The following is a 24,377-nucleotide window of genomic DNA, read 5'->3' as shown; positions in this document are numbered from 1 at the left end:
CACATGATGGGCTGGAAGAGCCAAGCCAAGTCCAAGTCTGTGTGACCCCCCATGGTCACCCACGCCCGCTCACTCAGGGAGGGGAGGGGAGCCTGAGCCACGCGGCCCCCGCAGGGGGGGACTGACAACCAGCAGCAGGGACAAGCACAGAGCGTGGGTTGATTATCATTCCTCGTGCCCGCCCCGTGACGCTCCGTGCTCGGCCCACTTTGGGGGCCACACGGAACCCTTGGGCCCAGCACTGTCACAAGGGCTGGACCCTGAGCCCCACGCATCCACCCCGCGCGGCTACCCAACGGCCAGCCACGATCTGTCCCCAGTGCGTATTTTAGTGTACGTGCATACCATGTAAAGGCGCGTGGCCCAAACCTGGTTCTGTTCAATTTGAATACACTAGGAGTTTAAAAGAGGAAAGGGCCACATCAACAGACTCGGGAAAGCATTTGGTAGACTTTGATGTGAACACCTGATATAAATAAGGTCCTTATTAAATTAAGAGGAGAGAAAGAAGATCCTTTGCTGGATTTAATTATTTTAAGTATAACAAAAATTACACCTAGTGGGAAAACATTACAAATACACCCTCTAAAATGAAGGACATGACGGGCTGGGATGTGGCTCAGTGGCCAAGCGCGTGCCTCGCAAGTGCAACCAACATCCTGGGCTCTGTCCCCACTGCCAAAAGAAAAAGTTCCAACTAAGCACACGAGAAGAATGCCGCGCTCACCACCCTCCTTCAGCAGCGTCACGGAGCTCCTGAACGAGAGAGGGCAAGGAGGAAATAAGATCCTGTAGGCAGGATTGCGGGCGTGGGAGTCCACAGCTGTAATCACAGCGGGCCGGCCTAGGCGACAGAGTCAAAATATGTCCCCTCACCCAAAGAATTCTTTCTGTAACTCCAAAGAATCCACCAGTAAATACGACTATAAAAAAGGAAAGCTCAACAAGATGGCCACATAGAAGATGACCGTGCAAAAACCTAATCATTTACCTAGACACCAGCCACAAGCACCAAACTGAATAACCTAAGAGATGTGATTTCAAAGAGCACTAAAAATAACAAGCAACAAGAAATACATGCTTTTAAAAGAGATGTAAGATGCAAACAGGAGAATATTTCAAACCACAAGGAGATATTAACGAAACTGAGAGGTCTACCAAGACTTATTGTTAGGAAGATCTCTCCAAGCTCACCTAAATTTCAACAGAAGCCTGCTCCAAACCCTAAGAAGGTTGTTTATGGAACCAGAGAAGCTGATTTCAAATTCACCTAGAAAAAGGGCCTAAATATTTCTAAATAAGTAGAGCCAGGAAAGAAGCTGCAGCCTACCAGACACCAGGATGTTCTGAACCACGTAGGACAAAACAGCCCTGAGCAGGGGCACAGCGAGCAGTGGAGACGAAGAGCCAAGAGAAAGGTCCCTCTCACACACAGAACCTCAAGATAGGGCAGGAGCCGGGGATTCTGTCACTGAGAACTGAACCTCTCTTCACATCATACAAGGATTAGCTCCGCATGGCACAAGGACTTCAACTAACAGGACCAAAACTTTTTTTTAAATTTTAGTAGAAAATACCTTTTAAATTGTTTCTGGTAACCCCTCTGTACATTACCTTGACAATACAATAAATTAAAAATTCTTCTCTGATCTTAATAGAGAAAAAAGTGTTCAATATAAAATAAAGTGTTCAATATAAAAATGAGGTGGGTGCCAGTGGCTTACACCTGTAATCCTAGCCACTCCAGAAGCTGAGATCTGAGGATCACGGTTCAAGGACAGTCCAGGTATGAAAGTCTGTGAGATTCATCTCCAACCAAACACCAAAACTCCAGAAGTAGAGCTATGGCTCAAGTGGTAGAGAGCTAGCCTACCACTAGGCACAAAAGCTCAGAGACAATATCCAGGCCCTGAGTTCAAGCCTCAGGCCCAGCACAAAATAAATAAATGAGATAAAATATTGACAAACTGGATTCTTAAAAGACCAACTGGTCACAGAAGGTCCCCTTAGGAAAAGTGGAAACCAAGTTACAAAGTGATTTTCCCATCCATAAACTCACTAAACAATTACTATAAAAAATATAAAGGGGGTCTGGGGATATGGCCTAGTGGCAAGAGTGCTCACCTCGCATACATGAAGCCCTGGGTTTGATTCCTCAGCCCCACATATACACAAAAGGCCAGAAGGGGCGCTGTGGCTCAAGTGGCAGAGTGCTAGCCTTGAGCGGGAAGAAGCCAGGGACAGTGCTCAGGCCCTGAGTCCAAGGCCCAGGACTGGCAAAAAAAGAAAAAAAAGTATAATATATATATATATATATATATATATATATATATATAATATATATATATATATATATGTGGCTGCTGTGATAATAGGAAAAGCCCAATCACTCTTAAGCAGCATCACATCACCCTGCGACCTGAAGCAACTCACCCATTGGTGAAAACCAGAGACACTTGTGTGTGGCAGGCAGCATGAATAACTCTCAGGACAACAGCCCCCATGATAACAAGAGGCTGGGAAAATGCAGAGGGGGGATTCGTTAGATTCCCACTGGCGAACACAACACAGCCCTGAAGGAAAGTACGCTATCACCACACGCAAAAACTTAAAAGACAGCGCTTCCTAACAGTACAGATCACAAAACATCAGTCCCCAGAGAGTGTTCACACCAAAGCGTTCTTTTCTCAATTATAAGCTCAAATATAATACATAAGGAAAATTAAAACATGGCTATAAACACCATCAAAATGAAACCCATGCCACACTACAAACTGATCTTGTACACAGACGCCTCCAGAGCACCTATGGTGTAACATGGGATCTACTTCACGGCTCACCGTGGAGCATCTGGCCAGGGCGTCTCCCGTGCGCACCGCGGGGTCGCGTGTTCCCCATTATGTATGGACATCATGTTCTCATTCAGAAAGAAAAAGGAGGAGCAGAGAAATAGGACGTGCTCTGGGAAACAGCTCAGCACACCGTCCATCTCGCCAAGGAAATCCCTTTAGCTGCTAACTTCGAAGCCAAACGGGCTTGGCAGCGCTCACACGTGGGAAACCTATTGAGCAGTGAATAGAACAACTGTTCCCAAGGACGCGGGAATGCAGCTGAATGCTCTCCGTGGACGCCACGCTCGTCTCCCAGCTCACAAAACGCCATGGGCATATTCCAATGACAAATGACTGCCTGCAGTCCTAAAACCCCACAACCCGCTGTGTCTACACTGGCTGGTAAGGCAGCAGATGCTGGGGAATCCATACATTAACTGTAATAGCATTACCATGAGTTCTCACTGCTGTACACATTTAGGTTCTTCTCACATGAATTACCCACATGGATGACAAATATATAGAAAATAATTTGTCTGGATTTGAGGAAAAGAACAAAAAAGTAGCGAGATGGTTGTAGACAACCTGAGTCCAGTGTTCTTCGTTAGCTGCCCCCACTGGCAGAAACAGGAACGCAGCCGGCAAGTCCACAGAACCACAGAACTGAGGACGCTGAACAGCACACGGACCAGAGCCCGGGCACGAGTGAGGCACGAGACAGGAGGGGTTGTCTCCCCCGACCCATCCGGAAGAGACGGGCCTGTGCCCACGCCGCACGATAGCCAAATCAAACGCGTGCTCCAGGATGCGGGACTCACAAAAGGATGTGGCCAGGCACTGAGCTCCAGTGGGAGAGCACGGGCCTAGCCTGAGGGAGGACCTGGCTTCCACCCTCAGCATGACTAACAACAAATAAACAAACAAGGTAACAATGAGCACCCCAGCATCACCAACCAACCGCAAAGAGAACACACACGTGCTCCAAAACTACCTGCATGTGCTGGCAACCCCACTGACACAGAAATGGATAGTAACTTTCTGGAAAACTTGAGTTTCTGTGCAGCTGAAACTATGTCCTACACTTACTGCTGTAGCCAGTGATACAGTAACACACTACTGCTGCCTACAAAGCGTTTTCACTGTGCACATGTACTTGCCATTATATAGCCAGAACACTTAAAAGTGTTTCATACACTTTTAAGCCAGTAATCCTACATTATCAACGTCCAACATGTTTGAAATTTCTATAATCATCCAGTATTAGTTTTGTCATTTACAAAAGCAATAAGGATTTCTTAAGCGACATATCATAATGGGAATCAGAATCTATTTTCCCGCTTGGAATTCTGTCATTAAAGCATACATTTGCAATTGGAAGTTATGTGCAAAAGTGCTAGGGAAGGTAATTACATAGAAGGAACCACAGATTCGATTTTTATTAAACTTTTTTCTTTTTTGTCAAAGTGTGGTACGGAGGGGTGACAGATTCATATGTAATGCAGTGAGTACATTTCTTGTTCAACTTGTTACCTCCTCCCTCATTTTTCCCCCACCTTTCCACTCATCCTTCCCCTCCCCCCTCCAAAAGTTGTGCAGTTGATTACACCAAATGGTTCTGTAAGTATTGCTTTTGGGATGGTTTGTCTTTTTTATTCCTTTGTCTCTCAATTTTGATATTCCCTTTCCCTTCCCCAGTTCAAATACCCATATAAACAGTACTTGCAAGTATATTATTTCAATGTGGGCATAACAACTACAGCTCAACATGAGGGATGGAGATTAAATGGAGGAAACAGAGGCAGAAGGAAAAGATGACAAAGAATTAAGGTCAGGGTCAATGTTCAAAACACATTGGCTAATGATGACCCACTGCCTTGTCAGAAATGGACTGATGATTGTTTTCCTGAGCTTCCTAGCAGACAGGGCAAAAGGTTTAGAAGGAAGCCCCGAGGGGGCACGCGGGGGCACGGGCCTGCTGAGACGGCTCCTCTAGCTGCCCACGGGAGAAAGGCGGTCCTTAGGAAAGGAATTCTGTTTCTAGAAACTCAGGGGTCCAATCTCAGACACAAACATTGAACCATTTTAGCTCCAAGTATGACTGACTGAAAAATGAAAAAGATGCAAACTATATTGAAAAATATACTCTCAATGTAATTGCCCAACTAGTTTCCAGCCACTTTTTCTCTTATATAAATGATGGATTTTTCCATAACCGATTTTCTTTACAGATACTTATATCATAAATATTAGCAAACATTTAGAAATATGCAGCATTGAAATCATTGTGGCCTGACATTTTTATGTGCTTATAAAACACATTTGGTTCCAACTGTTTTTATTAGAAGAAATGTGGCCTGCTGAAAACCAAAACCTACATATTTTATTTTACACAAAAAAGGCGGGGGAGGGAGAAGGCATCTGTAAACATCAAACTCCATGTGTTTGCTTTTAACACAGCTTGGGAACTAAACCCTATAACGTGCACTTGACAGCTAGTAACGGGGAGCATCTCTAACAGAGAGGATGCGGGCCCCGCCCACAGCCTTCTCCCCACACCCAGGAAGGGCTGCGGGCCTGCTGGGGAAGGCTGCTAGCCCCCAGAAGCAAGCTCCCCTCCAAAGGGCGCTCTCTCTCTCTCTCTCTCTCTCTCTCTCTCTCTCTCTCTCTCTCTCTCTCTCTCTATGCTGCTGGCCTCCAGCCTCAAAAATGCAGAAACAAATTCCTTGGAATTTAGCCCCCAGAGAGGCAAGCAAATGAAGCTAACCACGAGCAAACATTTACATTACTTTCTGGTTTGTTTCCATTACCTTCCAAAACGAACTGCGATCTAAAATCAGGTCTTAGAAGAGTACATAAAACAAGACATTCATCTATATTTTCCACTGGCTTTGTGGAAGGATAAAAAATGTTTGTTTTATTTTTTAAAAAAAAAAGCTCTTATTTAAAATCACGAATCTTTTCACACTCTAATTACAGACCTATTGAAACAAAGGTCTGGCTGTTAAAACATAACTTATCCCCAGCTCTCCTGCTCTAAACGAGCCCGCGTGCAGCGCCCCCTCATGGCGATGCCGGCAGGCACAAGTTCCTGGCCCAGTCAGCCGGGGGAGGCAGAGCCCGCCGCAGCCCCGGCACCTTGGGTCCTGCTGGTGTTTGGGGAAGACGTTCAGCAGAAGCTGGTGAGGTTACGACACCCCAAAGAGCTGTTCTCTGAAACACTGACCCAAACACAACTCTACTAGCTGATTCTGTATTAGACATTTTCAGCTAGAATCTCAAAACCATGACCAAGTGGGGTTTGTCACAGGAATGTTCAAAATCCAACACATGAGCCGGGTGTGGTGGAAGCAGAGAAGGAGGATCGTGAGTTCAAAGACTGCCAAAGATGAAAGACCTTGTTTCAAAAACAATATAAAAACATAAAGGTTGGGGTTCAAGGGCACGGCTCAAGAGTGCTTGTCTAGCAAGCAGAAGGTCCTGGGGGTCAATCCCTAATGCCCACCTCAACCTCTCATACACACAGACACAGACACACACACACGTAATCAACAAGATCAGCCGCTGAAAGGGGGAGACAGGCATCAACTGATCTAAGAAGGCTTTTTTTTTAACTCTGCTTTTTAAAAATTGACTTACTTTATTGTTATTATAGAGGGATTACAATTACTTGAGTCGGGTAATGAGTGCATTTCCTTTCCTGCAGAGTCTTCTGCTCCCTCCCTCTCTCCCAGTCCCTCTACCCGTCTCCACCCAGGAGCTGTATAGTTCACTCTCACCAGTGTCCAGTGAGCTCCACCGCTGTACTTTTCACCCTTTTTCCCTTGAGTTCCATGACTCCTCCACCCCTGAAGATAAGCACGTGAATACATCATACATAAGGTAAAGAAGACAGAATCCTCAAAAACTAAAACCGTTGTTTTTAAAGAAGTCCTTTGTTTCCATAGCTTTGGAGTTCATTTCAGTATATATGTTATTTTATACACATGTGAAGAGGCGCTTGGGTATTGGACCTTTGTGTTTCTCTCCAAAGACTATCCTCTTACGGTCTCACTGTATGTGCGTATTGAGAATCCTGTGCAATTTGTCATATCCCAGTGTGTTTTAGATCTAACTTCTGCGTATCAGGGAGAACGTGTGCCATTTGTCTCTTTGACCTAGGCTTACCTCATTTAACATGATTTGTTCTAGCTTCATCCATTTCCCTGTAAATGACATTATTTTATTCTAGTATCTGTGTAAAATTCCATTGTGTGTAAGCACTTCATTTTTTTGGATCTACTTATCGACTGGGGGCATCTTGGCTATTGTGAATAGAGCAGCAAGGAACATGGATGTGTGGGTGTCCTTATCATATCCCGGCCAGATGCCCAGAGTGGTGTGGCTGGGTCGTAGGGAAGGTCTGGGTTTGGTTTTTTTGAGGAACCGGCAGGCTGCTTTCCAGAGTGGATGCACTCGTTTACATTCCCACCAGCAGTGCAGTAGGGGTCCTTTTTCCCTACATCCCTGACAACATTTGCTGTTGTTTGGATTCACAATGTTGGCCAATCTTACTGGGTGAGGTGGAATCTCCGTGTTGTTTTGATTTGCATTTCCTTTATGGCCGGGGATAATGAGCTTTTCCTCATGTGTTTCTATCCCATTCTTACCTCTTCTTCTGAGAAATCTCTCCCTAGCTCCCTTGCCCATTTAGGGATTGGTTTATTAGGTTTGGAAGGGCTTAGTTTATTGAGCTCCCTGTATATACCTTGTATATATTGGATATTCGGCCTTTGCCAGTGCAAGAAAAAAGACAAGAAAAATAAACAAAAGACCTATTCATAGACACATAATATGGAAAAAATTCCAAGGAATCAGGAATAAAAAGTCTAGCACTAAGTGACTTACGCAAGTTCACAGGATAAAGGTCAACACACAAAAGTCCATCAAATTTGTTCCTATTTTACCAATGTACACTTACAAATAAAAAATTTCTTGGGGGCTGGGGATATAGCCTAGTGGCAAGAGTGCCTGCCTCGGATACACGAGGCCCTAGGTTCGATTCCCCAGCACCACATATACAGAAAACGTCCAGAAGCGGCTCTGTGGCTCAAGTGGCAGAGTGCTAGCCTTGAGCGGGAAGAAGCCAGGGACAGTGCTCAGGCCCTGAGTCCAAGGCCCAGGACTGGCCAAAAAAAAAAAAAAAATTTCTTTACAGAAGCTCCAAGAAATAAAGTCCTCAAGTCGAAATCTCTAAACACATTAGTGCCTATATCTTAGAAAGGACAAATGTGACTGAAAGGAAGCAAGGCAGACTAGGTAGAGATGTCTGCCATGTGAATGGATGTGAGCTGCAACTTGAGAAAGTGGTCTCAGCAAACTGAACCGTACATCCCTTCAATCTCAACCAAAATCTCAGTGTAATTTTCTGTAGTCATATACAAACTGATTCTCAAAATGCATAACGCATGTCTGTTTATATGAAACGAAAATGTGAGTATGTAGATAGGGGTAAGGGGTTGTTCTCGTGTGATGGTTGCCCAGAATGGAATGCTAACAACACTGGTAGAAACAGTTTCATGTCTTGGTAAAAACGTCTTTCCTGCGTGGAGGGGAGCGCAGCTCTGGTGGCACCGGAACGTCAAAGGTTTCAAGGGACAGGAGATAAAGCACACCAGCCTTGGGGAACACTGCTCAGACCCCAGACCTCCACCACTGTTTGTTTGGGAAAACCTCAATATTTGTCACGAGTTTGGATTCTATGTGGTTTAAGAGTAAAATCAGAAATTACGAAGTGAGCCATCTGGCCTATCTTCCTAACGCGGTGTGTGCCGGAGGAACCTAGCACAAGAGAAAACGTGATATGATGCAGAGATGATGCTTCCATTCTTCCCTTACAGGGCAGGGGCTGTCCTGAAAGAACAGGGCAGCTTTGCGAGACTCCCAGGTCATCACCAAGCTGCCCTCAGGATCTGTCCTGTGATGCCAACCAGAGCAACGGTCAGCTAGAACCAAGCTGTGATTTTCAAGTTTAACCCAAATTTTGGCTGACACTAGATAAATAAATAAATGTCCAAGTAAAACTGATTTCAAATGAAAATGAAACCAGAGTATTTCTGTGACCATAAATGGAAGGTAAGCACGTTTTATTTGATAAAAACAAAACCCTCATCCCTTATTTCCCACGGAACCCCAAGGAACCCTGCCCCAGGTACCAGGTTTCAACTGTCAGAGAATCCCGGCTAGGCGACAGCATGACCACTAGGTGGCGCATCAACACTACTTGATTGTGAAAGCACCGTTCTTGACTGTCTACCAAAATCCTACACACAGGTAGGCTTTATACAGAAACAAGTGACTAAAAACCATCTTGTAAGTATATTTCTTTAGGAAGAACAAAGGTTCTTCCTAAAAGCCATAGATATAATTCTTTGGTGTCATGCAACTCATTATGAGCTAGGACACTGACTCCTCCAGGTCTTTGGCAGTGTGGACGCCGTTGTTCCAGTACAGAGCCAAGATGAACTATTCCACAAGCACCATCTAAATGCACATAACTGCTCTCCTCTGCCCTCACCCACAGACTGTGGCTACCTGGGAAATGACATCGCCGACAGGGCCTAACCAGCCTGTGATCCTAGCTATTCAGGAGGCTAAGATCTGAGGATTGCGGTTTGAAGCCGGCCTGGGCTTCATGAGACGGATTGTCTTTCAGAACAGAGTCTCCTTCTGTGCTTCAAGTTGCGGTGCATATCCACACCGTTCGGTGGCAACACAAACAATGTCCCCGGAAGATCCGCAGTGGGGGGACGGGAAGGAGTGCGGCAGGAGAGGGGAGAGCCCATCCCTGCACCGCCTCTCTCCACACACCACAGTCTACGCGGGAGGTGCAATTACACACCGCCATCCAACTCTAAGTACCATAATTATGTTCCGACAAATTGTGCTCTGCATCCTCATACGAAAATTACCCAGGCACGAGACATCTTCTTACTGAATTTTAAAAGGACATGATAAAATCTTGGCTCGAAGAAAAGACAGATTTCTTCATGCAAAAGACAAGAGTGGGACATGATGCACATCTTCAACTTGGCCTCCCAAAGGGTCAGGACCCAACCCATAACAGAGCAAAGCCTGCCAGCCTAGAAAGGGGAGCACAGAACCCTCACTCTCACCACTAGTTACAAGTGATTAAAGAGACTTGCAATTTAGCATGTCAGAATGTGTGCTTAGACACAATCAGTACCTATGAATTAAAGTAGGATGGATTAGGCTAATTTGGGGATTGCTGTTGAAGAGAAAAATCCTGGATAAGAAGGAAGGAAGGGAAGGGAATGGAGGGAGACAGGGAAATGAAAAGAAAACAAATGAAGATCCAGCAGCTAATTAGGATGGAAGAAGGGATAGAGTAGGAGGGGTGAGAAGAGGGAGGAGGGGGAGGGGGAGGGGGAGGAGGAAGCTGCCCGGCTCCTTCCAGGGCACCAGCCCCAGCAGGCGCTGCAGCCCTTTGTAACCCCCAACTAGCCAAAGGGCCAGGCCGTGAGCCCTCCCCTCCCTTCCCAGTCTGCTTTATATGGAAAGCAGAGCTGTGGTGCCAGAGACTGGAACGCCTGGGCCAAAGGGGAAGTCCTCACAATGGCGGAGCCGGAGGGCACGGTGCCACCACCGGGGCTGACTCGGCTTCTTTCAGCTCCTTTGGAAGCCATCAAGTGCTATTCCCGTTACCAGGAGCAGAGAATTTCAAGTCTTGCACTGACAGCAACTATTTAACACATACACCAACAATAGAGTTTCACAGCACTTAACAAACCTCTGAGCTCTGCGACTTCCAGCGCTCTTGCTGGAGGGATTTTATGGTCTGGTGGATTCTCAACAGTTAAGTGTATGCACCACAAAACATGGTACAAAAATAATCTGAAAGAAGAATTTTTGTGCTCTCCCACAAGGTTTAATGAATGAGCCACAGTCCATGATCACAGGCTAATTAAAAGATGTGTCGGCCTACTCTGCTCTCAGCCTTAAGTGCCACACACACACACACACACACACACACACACACACACACACACTTCTGCAAAGAATCAAGCTAAGTATGTACTTGTTGGTCATGCTAATCTATTCCTACATCTTTGTTTTCAAAAGAGCCTCCAGAGAAAGAGGTAAGTACCTTCGAGTATTTGAACACCAACCTGCTAAATTGGAAATCGAGTGGCACAAAGAAGAAAGTTAAGAGTGCTGCTTTTGCTATCCACTGAGCCACACATGGGGAGCCAGGACGCGAGGGTGGCAGGCAGGTCCTAAGACTGGCTCGGAACATCACCTGCGATAACAGACGCAGAGACGGCAGTGCCCGCCACCTCCAGCATCGTCCTTTCCAAGACTGGAGTCAAGTACAGGGAGTTACCGCCATGGGCCCCCGCTAGCACGCACACAGGGACCGGCTGCGGAACTCAGAAGAACACATTGTAAAGTTTTACCACCCAAAGGAAGAAAGGCAGGATGTTTAGTATCGCCAGAATCCTCAACCCAGGGTCAAGAACACACAAATCAAAAGACCAAATTTAAAGAATGATGAAATTCAGTACTCAAATTGCTCAGACGTCCACTGGACAGACAGTACATGTGAGCCCCCTTAATGAGGAACTGTATTATTGTCACAGAAATGACTGTGCTGTATGCTCATATCGCTTACTTCAGGTTCTTTACTGTGAACGCTGCCGATACTTGACTCATTTTCCCTTTAAATGACCCAGCTTCTAATAAGGATGTTCTACCTCTCAGCAAACAGCAAGTTTCACCTTCTCAGTAAACACCTTACCTGCTCTCTTCGGCTTGCAGGCTCACCATAGATTTACCTTGTTTGGGGAATAGTTGCTTCTGAGAAGGAAAATATCACAGAATTACAGGCAAGGAAGCACAAAACAGATCACATAGTGATTTACACAAACTCAAGATAGCATGGGATTGACTGCAAGCTTCTCACATGAACTGAGCTGGGTAGTGCTTGAGCAGAAATTTGAAATTTTTGTGTTTGAAATTTCTTTTGATATTTTAGTTTTTCTTTTACTGTGCTTGTTCAAAATCAAGTATAAGTTCACAAATGACATGGGCTCACCATGTAACATTCACACCCAAAATTATGACCTTGGGTAGATTTTCTACACTATGGAAAGCCTTGTTTTTTAACAAGTGCTTAAATCTCAATCCCTGTTAAGACCTAAGAGACCACTAAATTGGACTTCCCTTGAGTTACCAGCTCAGAAAATGCCCTAAAGAATAATGTTAGGTCATGCTGGTCTTGAGTTTTCATATAATGTAGAGATAGAATAAATAGAAATAAAAAACAATTTGCTACTGCTCAATTAGGGCTACATTTAAATATTGTAAGTAGACTCAAGGAAAATCTTACATTGCTCTATGTTTTTACTTGTCATTCCTTATCTAAACCTAAGATCCTAAGAAATGTAGCTAAGAAGAGACTAGCGGCAAACTTCAAAGCTAGTCACAAGAGCTTCTGTGGGAACACAGTTAAGTGATGACTTCCCTGGCATTACTTACTCAAAACATAGGCTTATAGATGAAAGCATGTAGATACTTAAGATCACATTGCAGAAACCACAAAGCAAGCTGTAGCAGCCAACACACAGTAATAAGTGATTCCTTGTAAAATGAAGATGGAAAAACAGTACCTCACAAAACTGGAGAATAGCAGAAGAAATCTTCTGGAAAAGGTTAAATCTGTGGCACATATGACAAAGGCTCTATGCCCTGTATAGACAGAAGACAGCTTTTCAAAAGAGAAACAAGTTAGGCTGGGGGCGCGTGGCTCAATGGTAGCGCACCTTCCTGGCAAATATCAAACCTTTAACAGGAGTGGGGAACAGTACTTCAAGAAAAAGAAGAAAAAGCACCTGAATTTAAGAAAGAGTTAATGCCCAAGGAAAAAAACCTACTAATAGCTCTGTGCCAGTGACTCACACTTGTAATCCTAGCTGCTCTGGGGGCTAAGAGGACTGCTGTTTGAAGCCAGCCTGGGCAGGAAGACCTGTGAGACTCATCTCCAATAAACTACCCAGACAAAGCTGGAAGTGGCACTGGGACTCAGGTAAGAGAGGCTCAGGGACAGCATCCAAGCTCTGAGTTCAAGCCCCAGGACTGGTAGACAAAAACAAAAACAAAACAAAAAAACACCTACTAATAAACATTTGAAACTATTGCCCATTTTCTCTACAGACCAAGATCCATAAATGGTAATATCATTTTTAAATTATCAGTTTGACAAAATAAAGGGATAGTAGCAACGCAGGTCTAGATACAGCACTCTGGAACACATTAAACATTCTCTCTGGAGATGAAGGCAGCAACATACAGCCAAACTCTATACATATACTCATAGAAATTCCACTTAGGAATATACCCTAAGATCTGGGAGTGGTAGCATACACCTCTAATCCCAGACACTGGGGAGCCAGAGAATCGTGGTCGAAGGTGTAATATGAGCTAAAATTAGCAAAAGGAGCGGAGGCCATGGCTCAAATACGAGAGATTGCCTAGTGAGCACGAGGCAATCCGTAGTATCACCAAGGAAAAAAAGCCAACACATCTTAAAACAAGTCAACAAATGCACTGAAAGTATATTTACTGCACTGTGGTTTACAGTAACTAAAAAAACCAAACAGCACTAAGAAAGAAATTTTTGTTTGTAACAGAGAAAGTACATGGTCCTTGGAAGCACTGAAGACTGTATCAGGAATTAAGAGAATTAGGAATTAAGTCACAGAAAGAGATATTAGCAACACCCCTGTCCTACAAAGGACTTGTACCCTTACACAAGTGTGAAGAGGAGGACAGGAGGGGCTCGACGATGAGGAGGAGAACTGGATGCAAGGGATTGTGGAAGGTGATTAAAATCAGAGCTCAATTCCTAAAAAGTTCTATTGGATTCATTTCAGATCTTCCTTCGCCGTATTTTCAAATGTCTTCTTCTTTTTTCTTTAAATGCACTAAGCAGACTTAGTTTACATTCTGATATGCCCCATTCCAAACTGTGCAGTGCGGTCTTCTAGTCACTCTTGCTCACAGTGTGTTGTGTTGTTAGGGAAAGGGAAGCAGGGGAGTTAGCTCTTCGCTGTGGATTCCGAGTCCTCACCTTCTACGCATGTCTAGATCCCAGGGGCCCCTTGCCCAGGCATTCCCTTTCCTCCTGCCAGAAGCCAGGAGCTCGGCCAGCCTGTGACTACTTCCAGCTAAGCATTCAACTTGGTGTTTCAGGTCCTACGAGTGGAGTGATCTCACCCCTAAACCTGGCTTAGGGTTAGGCATTCTCACGAGACTCTGTTTTCCACTCTACCCACATTCAAAGCAGAGACAGACAGAAGTGTCCCCCCACCGCCCACTTCTCCCACTGAAATTTTATTCCTGTATGGCCTGCTTAGAACCCTTGTTTCCAGCCTTTGGAAATCAACAGATATCCGACCAATGCTAGTTAGGGCATATTAATGGAAATCTTCTTCCCACAGCACTCTAGCTAATTGTGTTTACAACTTACCCTAGATTTATATCCAAGACAACACACAGTAAAGAACTTTTCAAAGGTTATTAATTCTGGAATAATTCATGAACACAACTCATGAGTTAGAACTATGCTACATGCCATTTGTGAACCACTGGGTGATAGATAATATTCATTACAAGGAGTCTTGCCAAGATTTCTGCATCAAATAATGCAGAAATACATAAGTACATCATTACTATGCACACTTAGCATCAGAGAAGAAAAAGCAATCATTCCATAACATAAAATACCATTTTATGTGTCAGTGTCATTATGTTATACATCTTCTTAAAAGCTGTTACAAAAAATGATTAAAATAATTTCTACTATTCTAAACAATGACACAAGAGAGCAGAACCAGTTTTTTGGGCCTTACTTAACAAATGAATTGCCAAGGCACATTAGCTCCTCATCCTGTTCAACCACAAGCATGTTGGGGTTCTTTTGAAGTTCTGTGCAATTTGGAAAAGATGTTTATCATGGGGCTGGAGGTGTGGTTCTAGTGGTAGTGTGCTTGCCTAGCAGGTGCCAGACCCTGGGTTCAATTCCCAGTACTAAAAAGGGGGGGGGGGGGCAGGAAAGGAAGAGGAGGAAGAAAAGGAGGAAGAGGAGGAGGAGGAGGAAGAGGAGGAGGAGGGAAGATTGGTAGGAACTTAGAGGTTTTAGGATGAAACCCACATTTGTGGGTGGCCACAAATCCTGCCTTAAAGTTGGCTGAACCGCACAGATGTGAGTTAGAGAGACTGAATTTATTGAAAAGTCCGCAGCTTGAACTGTCAGAGAATTGAGGTTCTTCTAACAAGTCCTCTATGATTTGTGAGCCCTTTGAACAAAACCATTTAGTTACTCAGTTCATTGGTTTATAATCCACAGAACTGGCTCACATTGTGGAAGTGATTCTCAGCGTGTTTAAGAACTGGATAAACACACACACCCCGTCCACTCTCTAGCAGGAGAAATCCCCAAGTCTTCTGACCCGGGGTCTATGTATTCTTCTAGCAGGTTAAATGACAAGAGCATGTCCCATAGGAACAAGAGCACAAGGCGAGCCACATTCTTGCCTCAGTGCTCAACAACAGGCTTAGAGAGCTAAACACTCATGCATTAATAAGCAGTTCACCACACAAGGCCAATCTCTGGGGTCTCCAGGAAACCAAAATAGGGAAGAATGTGGAAAGAAACAGAAAACTTCAGATGATGGAAGTAGTGAATAGAAACGCAACAAAGACCTAAACCCCACGGTCAACACAGCTGAATGACTGGGACCGTGGAAAGCTTTTCCTAACGCTACTTACTAACAACCATCTTTGGAGAGTATTTTGTCACTAATAAAGTCAGTGAGGTAAAATCAGTCTGTTGATTCTTCTTTGAAAATTCAAAAGCTAAAACTGATTATTTGATTTGTGAACGGTAAAAGTGACAACGTCATTACAGGCATTTTCATCTCATGCTAGAAGTTTAAAGATATTCCTTAAAAAATCCTTATTAACATAGGGGAACATTCAATACTTTAGGAAAATTAAGACAAAACAAAATCACCACTGTTTATTTATTTCAATTTTCCAGCCCATCATTATATTAATTTTTTTTGGTGTTTTGTTGTTGTTGTTGTTTTGGCCAGTCCTGAGGCTTGGCCTCAGGGCCTGAGCACTGTCCCTGGCTTCTTTTTGCTCAAGGCTAGCACTCTGCCAACTTGAGCCACAGCGCCACTTCTGGCCTTTTCTACATACGTGGTGCTGAGGAATCAAACCTAGAGCTTCATGTATATGAGGCAAGCACTCTTGCCACCAGGCTATATCCCCAGCCCCTAATGGGTTTTTTTTAAAAAAAAAACCTCTAAATCAGTAAAATTATAAAATGTCCTGAATTATGATTCCTCTTTCCTTCAAAGAAAAGGCAAATTCATAGAAAGCAGAAAATAATCTAGTAAGATAAACTACTAACACATGTCTATTACATATTATCTATAAAACATATACTACTACCAGTTATATTCCAATTATATATCACTTCTATTTCATAGAACTGATACAAAACTATCTTCAATTTTTGCTTTTTGGGGTTTTTTGTCAGCCATGGCCTTGAACTCTGGGGCTGGGCCATGTCCCTGAGCTCTTCAGCTTAAGGCTAGCACTCTGCCACTTTGAGCCACAGTGCCACTTCCAGTTTTCTGGGTATTAATTGGAGATAAGAGTCTCGTGGACTTTCCTGCCTGAGCTGGCTTTGAAAGTGATTCTCAGATCTCAGCCTCCTGAGTAGCTAGGATTATAGATGGGAGCCACTAGTTCCTAGCTATTTGTTTTGTCGTTGTTGTTTGTTTGTTTTTGCTGGGCCTGGGCTCTGTCCCTGAGCCTCTTTTGCTCAAGGCTAGCACTCTACCACTTGAACCACTGCACTTCTTACTATCTTCAATTTTTATTATGTCTTATACCACACGTTTCCAATTAAAAGTCTGTAGTGACAAAGCCCATGTGCTTAACATTTTTATTGTCCTAACACAGCTGCTTTGGCATGCCTTTATTTAAGAGCATTTGCTTCCTGGTTTATTTGGTGTAGTTTTCCTTGGGTGTTAAGTTTTTGAGAATTATTCCAGAAGTAGAATTATATAGGTAAAAAATACTGATCATATGAGGGCTACCACTGTGTTTATTACTCAACTGTTTGCAGGATAAAGCATCAGCGATTTTAAGTCACTGTCTCCGAAGCCCCGCCACTACCACAAACACACAGTGACATCACACTGTTGTTATTCTTACAGGTCTAACGGCAGTGCACAAGGCCAAAAGGTTGTCTGAATATTGATTTTTTTAATTACTGGCAAGGCTGAACATTAGTGCTTATGATGACTTACTCTTTGTCTAAATGTTTGACTATGACTTACTGAGATAATAGCCTTCTGTATGCACCAGTATCGCACAGTACTTTTGTCTACTTGCAAACATGACATGTGTACATTAAAGAAAGTCAGGGAAATAGTGAAAAGCACAAGAAATAACATAAAAACCACCCACAATCCCAACACACTTCTAAATAGCATATGACATAAAAAGTGAATTTCCTTCCTTCCCCTCTCCACCCATTTCATCTTGACTAAAGTAATCATCATTAAATTGCTGGCATCAGCCTGGTGCTAGTGGCTCACACCTGTAATCCTAGCTACTCAGGGGGCTGAGATCTGAGGATTGAGGTTTGAAGCCAGCAGTACATGAGATTCCTACCTTGAACTGACCACCAAACAACTGAAAGTGGCGCTGTGGCTCAAGTGGCAGAGTGCTAGCCTTGAGCAAAAAGCCCAGGGTCAGTGCCCAGGCTCTGAGTTCAAACCCCAGGACTGGCACTAAAAACAAAGTTGGCATACATTGCTCCAGGATTTTTCTACATAAAAGTGTCTTCACACTAACCAGTGTGTGATGCAGCAAGAACTGGGTCAAAGAGCAGCCCAACCGGTATTTGGGATATGCAAATCACATTTGCTTCTTTCTGTTCCGCAATCATAGGTTTGCCTGCCCCCCGCACCCGGGGCCTCCCACTGCAATCACTCCACCTCTCCTCACATTAGAAGTACTCCATACTCCTCTAGAGTACTCCTCAAGTCACCTTGCTTGCTTTCTTTCATTTCTAAGCCTCCCTTTCTTGGCTCAGGCTTCCTTTCTTTCATCCTAAGTGATTCTACTGCAAGGGTCACCTCCACCTTCAGTGACACTCTCTGTACTGTGTCCTCCTCCTGAACCTCCAAACAGGCCTTTGTAAATGTCATATTAGCAATGTCAATAATAACAGAAAGAGGTATATAGCACTTAAAACGTGTCAGGTCTGGTGGGGGGGGGGTTCGTGCAGGTGCATGTGAGCGTGCGTGTGTGTGCGTGTGTGTGTGTGTGTGTGTGAGTGAGTGAGTTTAATCTGCATAACAGCCCTATGAAGCAGGTATTATAGTTATACCCATTCTGAAGATATGGGAACTAAACACAGAGATCAGATGACCAGCCCAAGGTCACAGAGCTGGTAAATGCACCGAGCATTCTGACTCTCAGTTTCTCTGCTCCAACTATTTAAGCTTCTATAACAAGACTACAAGTCAGGGTGGTTTGAAGACTGGATGGTCAGAGAAGCCTGTTGAACACCAAATAGATAGATTGTAGCTTTCTGGGCTACATGGAAAAATCAGGGTCTAGAGGGGTGCCAGGAACAATGTGCCATTTGTAGGGGAGTCTGTCTTGCAAGCTGCTTTGCAGGCCTCGTGGGCCTGTTGAGTTTCATATCACATGTCCTTTCTGTGCGTGCCCCTGCCCTAGCTTCTTCCCCTAGTAAAGTCCATCAACAGCAGTAACACTCCCAGCACCCACAGAATAAACTGAATCCCACCTCCTCCACTGTCTCCACCAAGACAAGGGTAGCCTCCTGCCTAACGCACAGAACTAAGTCACCTTTCCAGACTTTACTCAGGAATCAACCCTGTAATTCAGGTGCTTCCAGAAGCAGTCTCCAGGGTTCCTGTATTATTCTTACCTCCTTATCCCTCATCCCTAAGACTGAATGAGGATCTGATTTTTCTCTAGCCCCACAGTACCTCTTTTACTCAAACAGGTGATCTGGAATGAGTGCCCCATTACAGGAGTAAGAGTGAACTAAAATTGCAAAATAAGCCATATCCCAAAGCTATCATTCTAAAACTACGTGTAGGCAGCAGACTACTTTTTATATAAAAAAGTCAAACTTCTCTTCTCCTAAAAAGTGTTGCTAAGCTTCCAAAAGTAACTTTCAACAGACCATTTAAGCCAATTGATACCAAATATTTATAAAGCATACAAGAGCTTTAAATAGTCTATGTTATAAATAACAAGTCCTCACGCAAACATAACCGCACCCACAATTACTAGCAAAAGAGCACAGGTCCTCTAGAGCCACTCTTGCTTACAAGGCAGTCCTAGACAGAAAGCTCCCTTGACGGCCACACGGAAGACTGCTGAGAGACCGGGACTGGGGCGCAGCTCCCAGGGCTCGCAGTCTAAAAGGGACCCAGACCTTTATGAAGCACAGTGAGTTTTACAGAATTTGAAAATGGCCACTTGGTTCACAGCATGACCCAGAAAGCTACTATGAAACAATAAGCAATTAAAACATGAAAACAGGTAGCATCTTAGATGGACATGTTAAATTTTAACCCCCTTGTACAACTGTCTGAAGCTCAGAAAATAAACTTCTTTTAAGAACTGAAAACAAGCAAGCAAACAAACAAAAACACATAATATCCTCTAAGAGTTGACCATAAGAAATAAAATGGTGAAATGAACTTTATAGGGGAGGGTCCATGCATTTTGCTCATGAACATTACGAACTACTTCTAACAAATGTATCACAGAAGAAAACAAACGACATCTTCGTGAAAAGCAAAGCGGAGGCCCAGCAGGAAGGAGTACTCGGCGCCCCTCCTCTCTGTCCTCTACACACACACACACACACACACACACACACACACACACACACACACACACACACACACACACACACACACACACACACACACCCGGGAGCTTGTGCAGCCTCCCAACCTCCTCCTCCTCACCTCACAGGGAGACTGGAGGCTCCACAGTATGAGCAAAGCACTGGCAAGTGCATCCGCTCAGTGCTGGCACTCAGCCATTGCTTTCTCTGCTTCCCTCTGACTTTTTTCCGTTTAGGCAACCTTCAGACCTTGACAGTTACCATATTCCTTTAAATGTAGTCAAACTTCAAATGACATTGGAATAAGATAGGAGGTTTCCTAAAGAACTCAAAATTCAAACAATGGCAATGCCATGGTTTAAAAAGTAGGCTGGGGCTGGGAATATGGCCTCGTGGCAAGAGTGCTTGCCTCGTATACATGAAGCCCTGGGTTCAATTCCTCAGCACCACATATACAGAAAACGGCCAGAAGTGGCACTGTGGCTCAAGTGGCAGAGTGCTAGCTTTGAGCAAAGAGAAGCCAGGGACAGTGCTGAGGCCCTGAGTTCACAGCCTAGTACTGGCCAAAAAAAAAGTAGGCTGCAACTTTCACAATCAAGGTGCCAGTTATCTGGTTCACAGGACGGCATCTTCTCAGTGTGTCAGCTCAGAGCAAAAAGGGGAACTCGTTCCCTTGGGCTTGTCCTATAATGGCATTAACCCATTCATAACACAAACCTGGGGGGGTACCAACCTCTAGACTAGCAGACTAAGTCAGGAGAAGTAACTATGGAGAATGGCAGGCTTCACTTGACTTGGCTAGCCCCCCCCCCCGTATGGGGGAGAGGTACCAACAGTTTTCATAAGCAATCAAACTACCCACTGTGTACCATGTCACATCCGTGCAATATCCCAAAGTCTCCAGTGCCTCCTCATGACCACCACAACATCCCGTGTCTACTGCACCATACCAACAAACTCAAAGGAGGATATTATAATTCCTAAACATTTTTTCATTAAAAAAAGAATAAATAAGATGAGTTATACACCAGGAGTAGTACCACACACCAATAATCCCAGCAACTCAGGAGATAGATGCAGAAGGAATGAGAGCTCTGGACCCAGCTGGCCTGGAACATAGTAAGACTCTGCCTTGAAAATACCAAACAGAAACTTGCTTTCTTCATCGATAATGTACGTCTTTAAACTATAAACAAGAAAGCATGGAACAGGCTCAAAGAAGATTGAGAATGTATTGAAATGGCAAACATATTCATAATTCTGAACAAAATGGGGTAGTTAAGCTATAAATATACAAGGATGGTTCTATCAAGTACCACCAATTTTTCCACCAAAAAACCCCCACAAAAAAACTGACCACCTTTATGTCACTTCAGATATAGATAGATCATTAGGGTGATGGGGCGTTATTCTGATTTCAGATAGTATTTAACAGGATTATGTTCTATAAATCACCAAAATTAAATAGAATGCCACTTAATTCCCATGAATCAATTTTTTAGGTTTTACTCCAATGCTTAATGATAAATTCATGTCTGATGGCCACTTAAAATCAATCATAAAACGGTGAAAGGAAACTCGGACTTCTTAGTACCACTATGAAACCGGTACTAGAAATGACTTACCGCATATTCCTGAATCTTCCTCAGCTTCTCCTCTATCTCCTTCAGCCGACTTTGCTGATCTCGTTGCTCTTTGTTGTCTCGAAGCACCTTTTCTCCTGGGGTTATTCCCATATCTTTTTCATCATCAAGGGCAGATTCCTAATTCAAATAGATCCAAGTCTCAGTTTCTTCTGAGAACATTTTATTCCATTCTACTGGCTTGTAAGTCTTTAATTCCCTTAAGTTGGACCCAACAGATGGACATGTAATATATTTCCTTACTTAAAGCCTCTGAACCACCATGTAATTCAAATATGTGGTAAAAGCAGGGGCCAAAAGCTGGAAATAGGGCTGGGGCTACTCGCCTTGGGCAAAAAAAGCTCAGGGACAGCACTCTGGCCATGAGTTCAAGCTCCAGGACAGGCATTAAAAAAAATAAATAAGGCAGGGGCAAAGCAGGAACTAGAAACCCAAACAGTCATTGACACTGATGGAAACCCCCCCCCCATTCACAGTCTAAGAACTCAGTGGCATGGGGTTCTCCTTGTACAACACATTGTCTACAAGTTCATCCCTGCGATGTACAGGAAGATTTTACAGTGACTTCAGCAGAAGCTCTCGGTGATGGGCACAGGGTGTCTAATGAAGCCACAGGGCGGAAATATCCTTGAGGTAAATTGGTACTTGTTGATTTTCACTAATTGTCCAGAGATCCTCTGTTCATTCTTAGAAAAGTATCTCTGGTAATGACTGAGGCAGGGTTCAAAGTCAAATGCAAAGAAAATCACTCCCAACTTCCTATTTTTGATAAGCAGAGAAGACATGTCTTAATGGCTGGGAACCAGCCGTGGTATTAACAAGCATTAATGGCCAGCTTGCCTGTGTTTTCACATTAATAATACTCTCCATTTCCATAGGCGCTGCTGCTTCCTGTCCTCAGGTAGGCCAGCTGCCTGGCTGCATGAAGGAGGTGGGGGGAACCTTTCAAACAGACTGTGTCTATCATCTTAGAATACTGCCATGGAATGAAGAAACTGCCTCCAAGGCACAACAGAAAAACAAAAACATACAAACTTCAAAACCATCTGTGAGATAAAGGCGGTAAGAGCATCTCCCAGATTGAACAGGATGGCTCTGGTAACACGGACCTCTGATGTAACTTCTTGTTGTGTCTCAGTGCAGAAACCTGTGCCCCTGTGGCTCCCTTCCAAGGGCTTTAGAAACCTCAGAACTAAGCAGATGCTTAGTGAGGGTTCTGTGCCTGTGACCAGCATACATCGAGAGGTCCTAATCACATGATGGGGGGAGCAAATGTATTTTCATACATAACTACCCAGGCGCTGGTGGCTCGCACCATTAATCCTAGCTCCTCAGGAGGCTGAAATCAAAGCCAGCCCTAGCAGACAAATCTGAAGCACTCTTATCTCCAATTAACCAGCACAAAGCCAGAAGTGGAAATGTGGCTCAAGTGGTAGAGCACCAGTCTTGAGTGGAAAAAGCTAAGCAAGAGTGTAAGACACTGAGTTCAAGCCCCAGTACTGGCACAAAAGAAAACAAAAAAAGATTACTCATGAGGGAGGAGGTAACAAACAGTACAAGAAATGTATCCAGTGCCTAACGTGTGAAACCGTAACCTCTCTGTACATCAGTTTGACAATAAAAAAAGATGAAGGTTTAGATACAAATACGATGATAAATAAAAAAAAGATTAATTAATCTTCTTCACCAAATGTTTGTTAATTTTCAGTTAGTCTTAACAAATTATGTAAAATAGCATCAACATTTCAGAACAAGAAAATAAATCAAATTAGGGAGGACTTTTGTATTCAATTTAAATAAGTCTAAAAAAATACCCCCTTGGAGGTCCCCCCCCCAAAAAAAAAGTCTAACCACGAACTAGAATTGTAGATTTAGTGAGACCGATTGCATGGGACAAATGAGCTGCACTTCTTTACACGAGTCAGACAGAACAGAGTTGATTATTGAATCCAGTTGCTGAGGATTTAAGAAACAGGATGCTGACATAACTCCTACAGCTTCGCCATTTTTGAAGAAAGCTGTAATCTAATATACCTACAAATAAGAAAACTTGAATTGTGGATCCATACTCAATTTTATGGTGGGATTTACAATTCATGGAAAGTCAGGAGACGGATATGGAAGGTATGCAGTTAAACCACAGAGCTCAAGAAAAAAAAATGCTTCAATTAGTTTTCTTTTGCTAAGATGAAATAAAGATTTAAAACAGATGTAAAGACTGCAGCCACACAGCCTTATTAGCATTACCACAATTGCGATAATAGGACGTTTCTTCTTCTGAATGTGACCACGTGCTTTGTGTTACACAAAGAAAATCAGATATGCAAAAGCCAAATGCTGCTTCTACACTATCACCATCACATTAAGCACCAGGCCGAGCCGTCTATAGGAAAACAAGCTAATCAACAAGCTCATAAGGAAAAGGAGGTCTCCCTCTGCCCCCTTCATAACCAACACCTCAGTAATCTCCCGGCCACACCTCTACAGTCTCTCAGAATATTCTGCAATAGGATGTTTGTCATCATAGGATTCACAGTCTGGTATCAAAGACAGGTAAGTCAGACAGCCTGTGTTTTAGCCTGTTCAAACTGCTGTCTTCACAACACAATTCGGCATGCTGGATACTGCCGTGAAGTAGAGAATTTGCATCCCATTCTACCCAGTAGAGCAGGAGGATCACAGTTCAAGACCAGCTGCTGGGAGGCTGAGATCAAGAGGATTGCAGTTTGAGGCCAGCCCAGCATACATGAGAAACCATTCTCAACCAATAGCTGGCAAAGTGACACTTACCTGTCATCCCAGCTAGGACAGGAAGCCTCAAACAGGCAATTGTGGCCCGAGAAATAAGTGAGCCTCTTTTTCAAAAACAACCAGTGCAAAAAAAGGTCTAGAGGGGGGTTGGGGATATGGCCTAGTGGCAAGAGCACTTGC

General features: G+C 43.8%; 1 protein-coding gene and 1 long non-coding RNA gene across 2 annotated transcripts in view; one reads left to right on the top strand and one right to left on the bottom strand.

The window, feature by feature from the left end:
• The window catches only part of Fsip1 (fibrous sheath interacting protein 1), a 79,942-nt gene that overhangs the window by 35,074 nt on the left and 20,491 nt on the right, over window positions 1–24,377 (bottom strand). Inside the window, exon 10 of the mRNA XM_048332601.1 lies at window positions 21,429–21,566. Coding sequence (XP_048188558.1) covers window positions 21,429–21,566 — 138 coding nt within the window. The remainder of the gene's footprint in view (window positions 1–21,428; window positions 21,567–24,377) is intronic.
• On the top strand, window positions 20,076–20,772 carry LOC125340776. Its single transcript, XR_007208817.1, has 3 exons — window positions 20,076–20,168; window positions 20,273–20,274; window positions 20,379–20,772. It is a non-coding gene; the product is annotated as an uncharacterized LOC125340776 (long non-coding RNA).

Source organism: Perognathus longimembris, chromosome 23 (genome assembly GCF_023159225.1).
Source record: "Perognathus longimembris pacificus isolate PPM17 chromosome 23, ASM2315922v1, whole genome shotgun sequence".
Lineage (NCBI taxonomy): Eukaryota > Metazoa > Chordata > Mammalia > Rodentia > Heteromyidae > Perognathus > Perognathus longimembris.
Note: the sequence above shows the minus strand (reverse complement) of the source record. Positions and strands in the feature narration are given on the sequence as shown.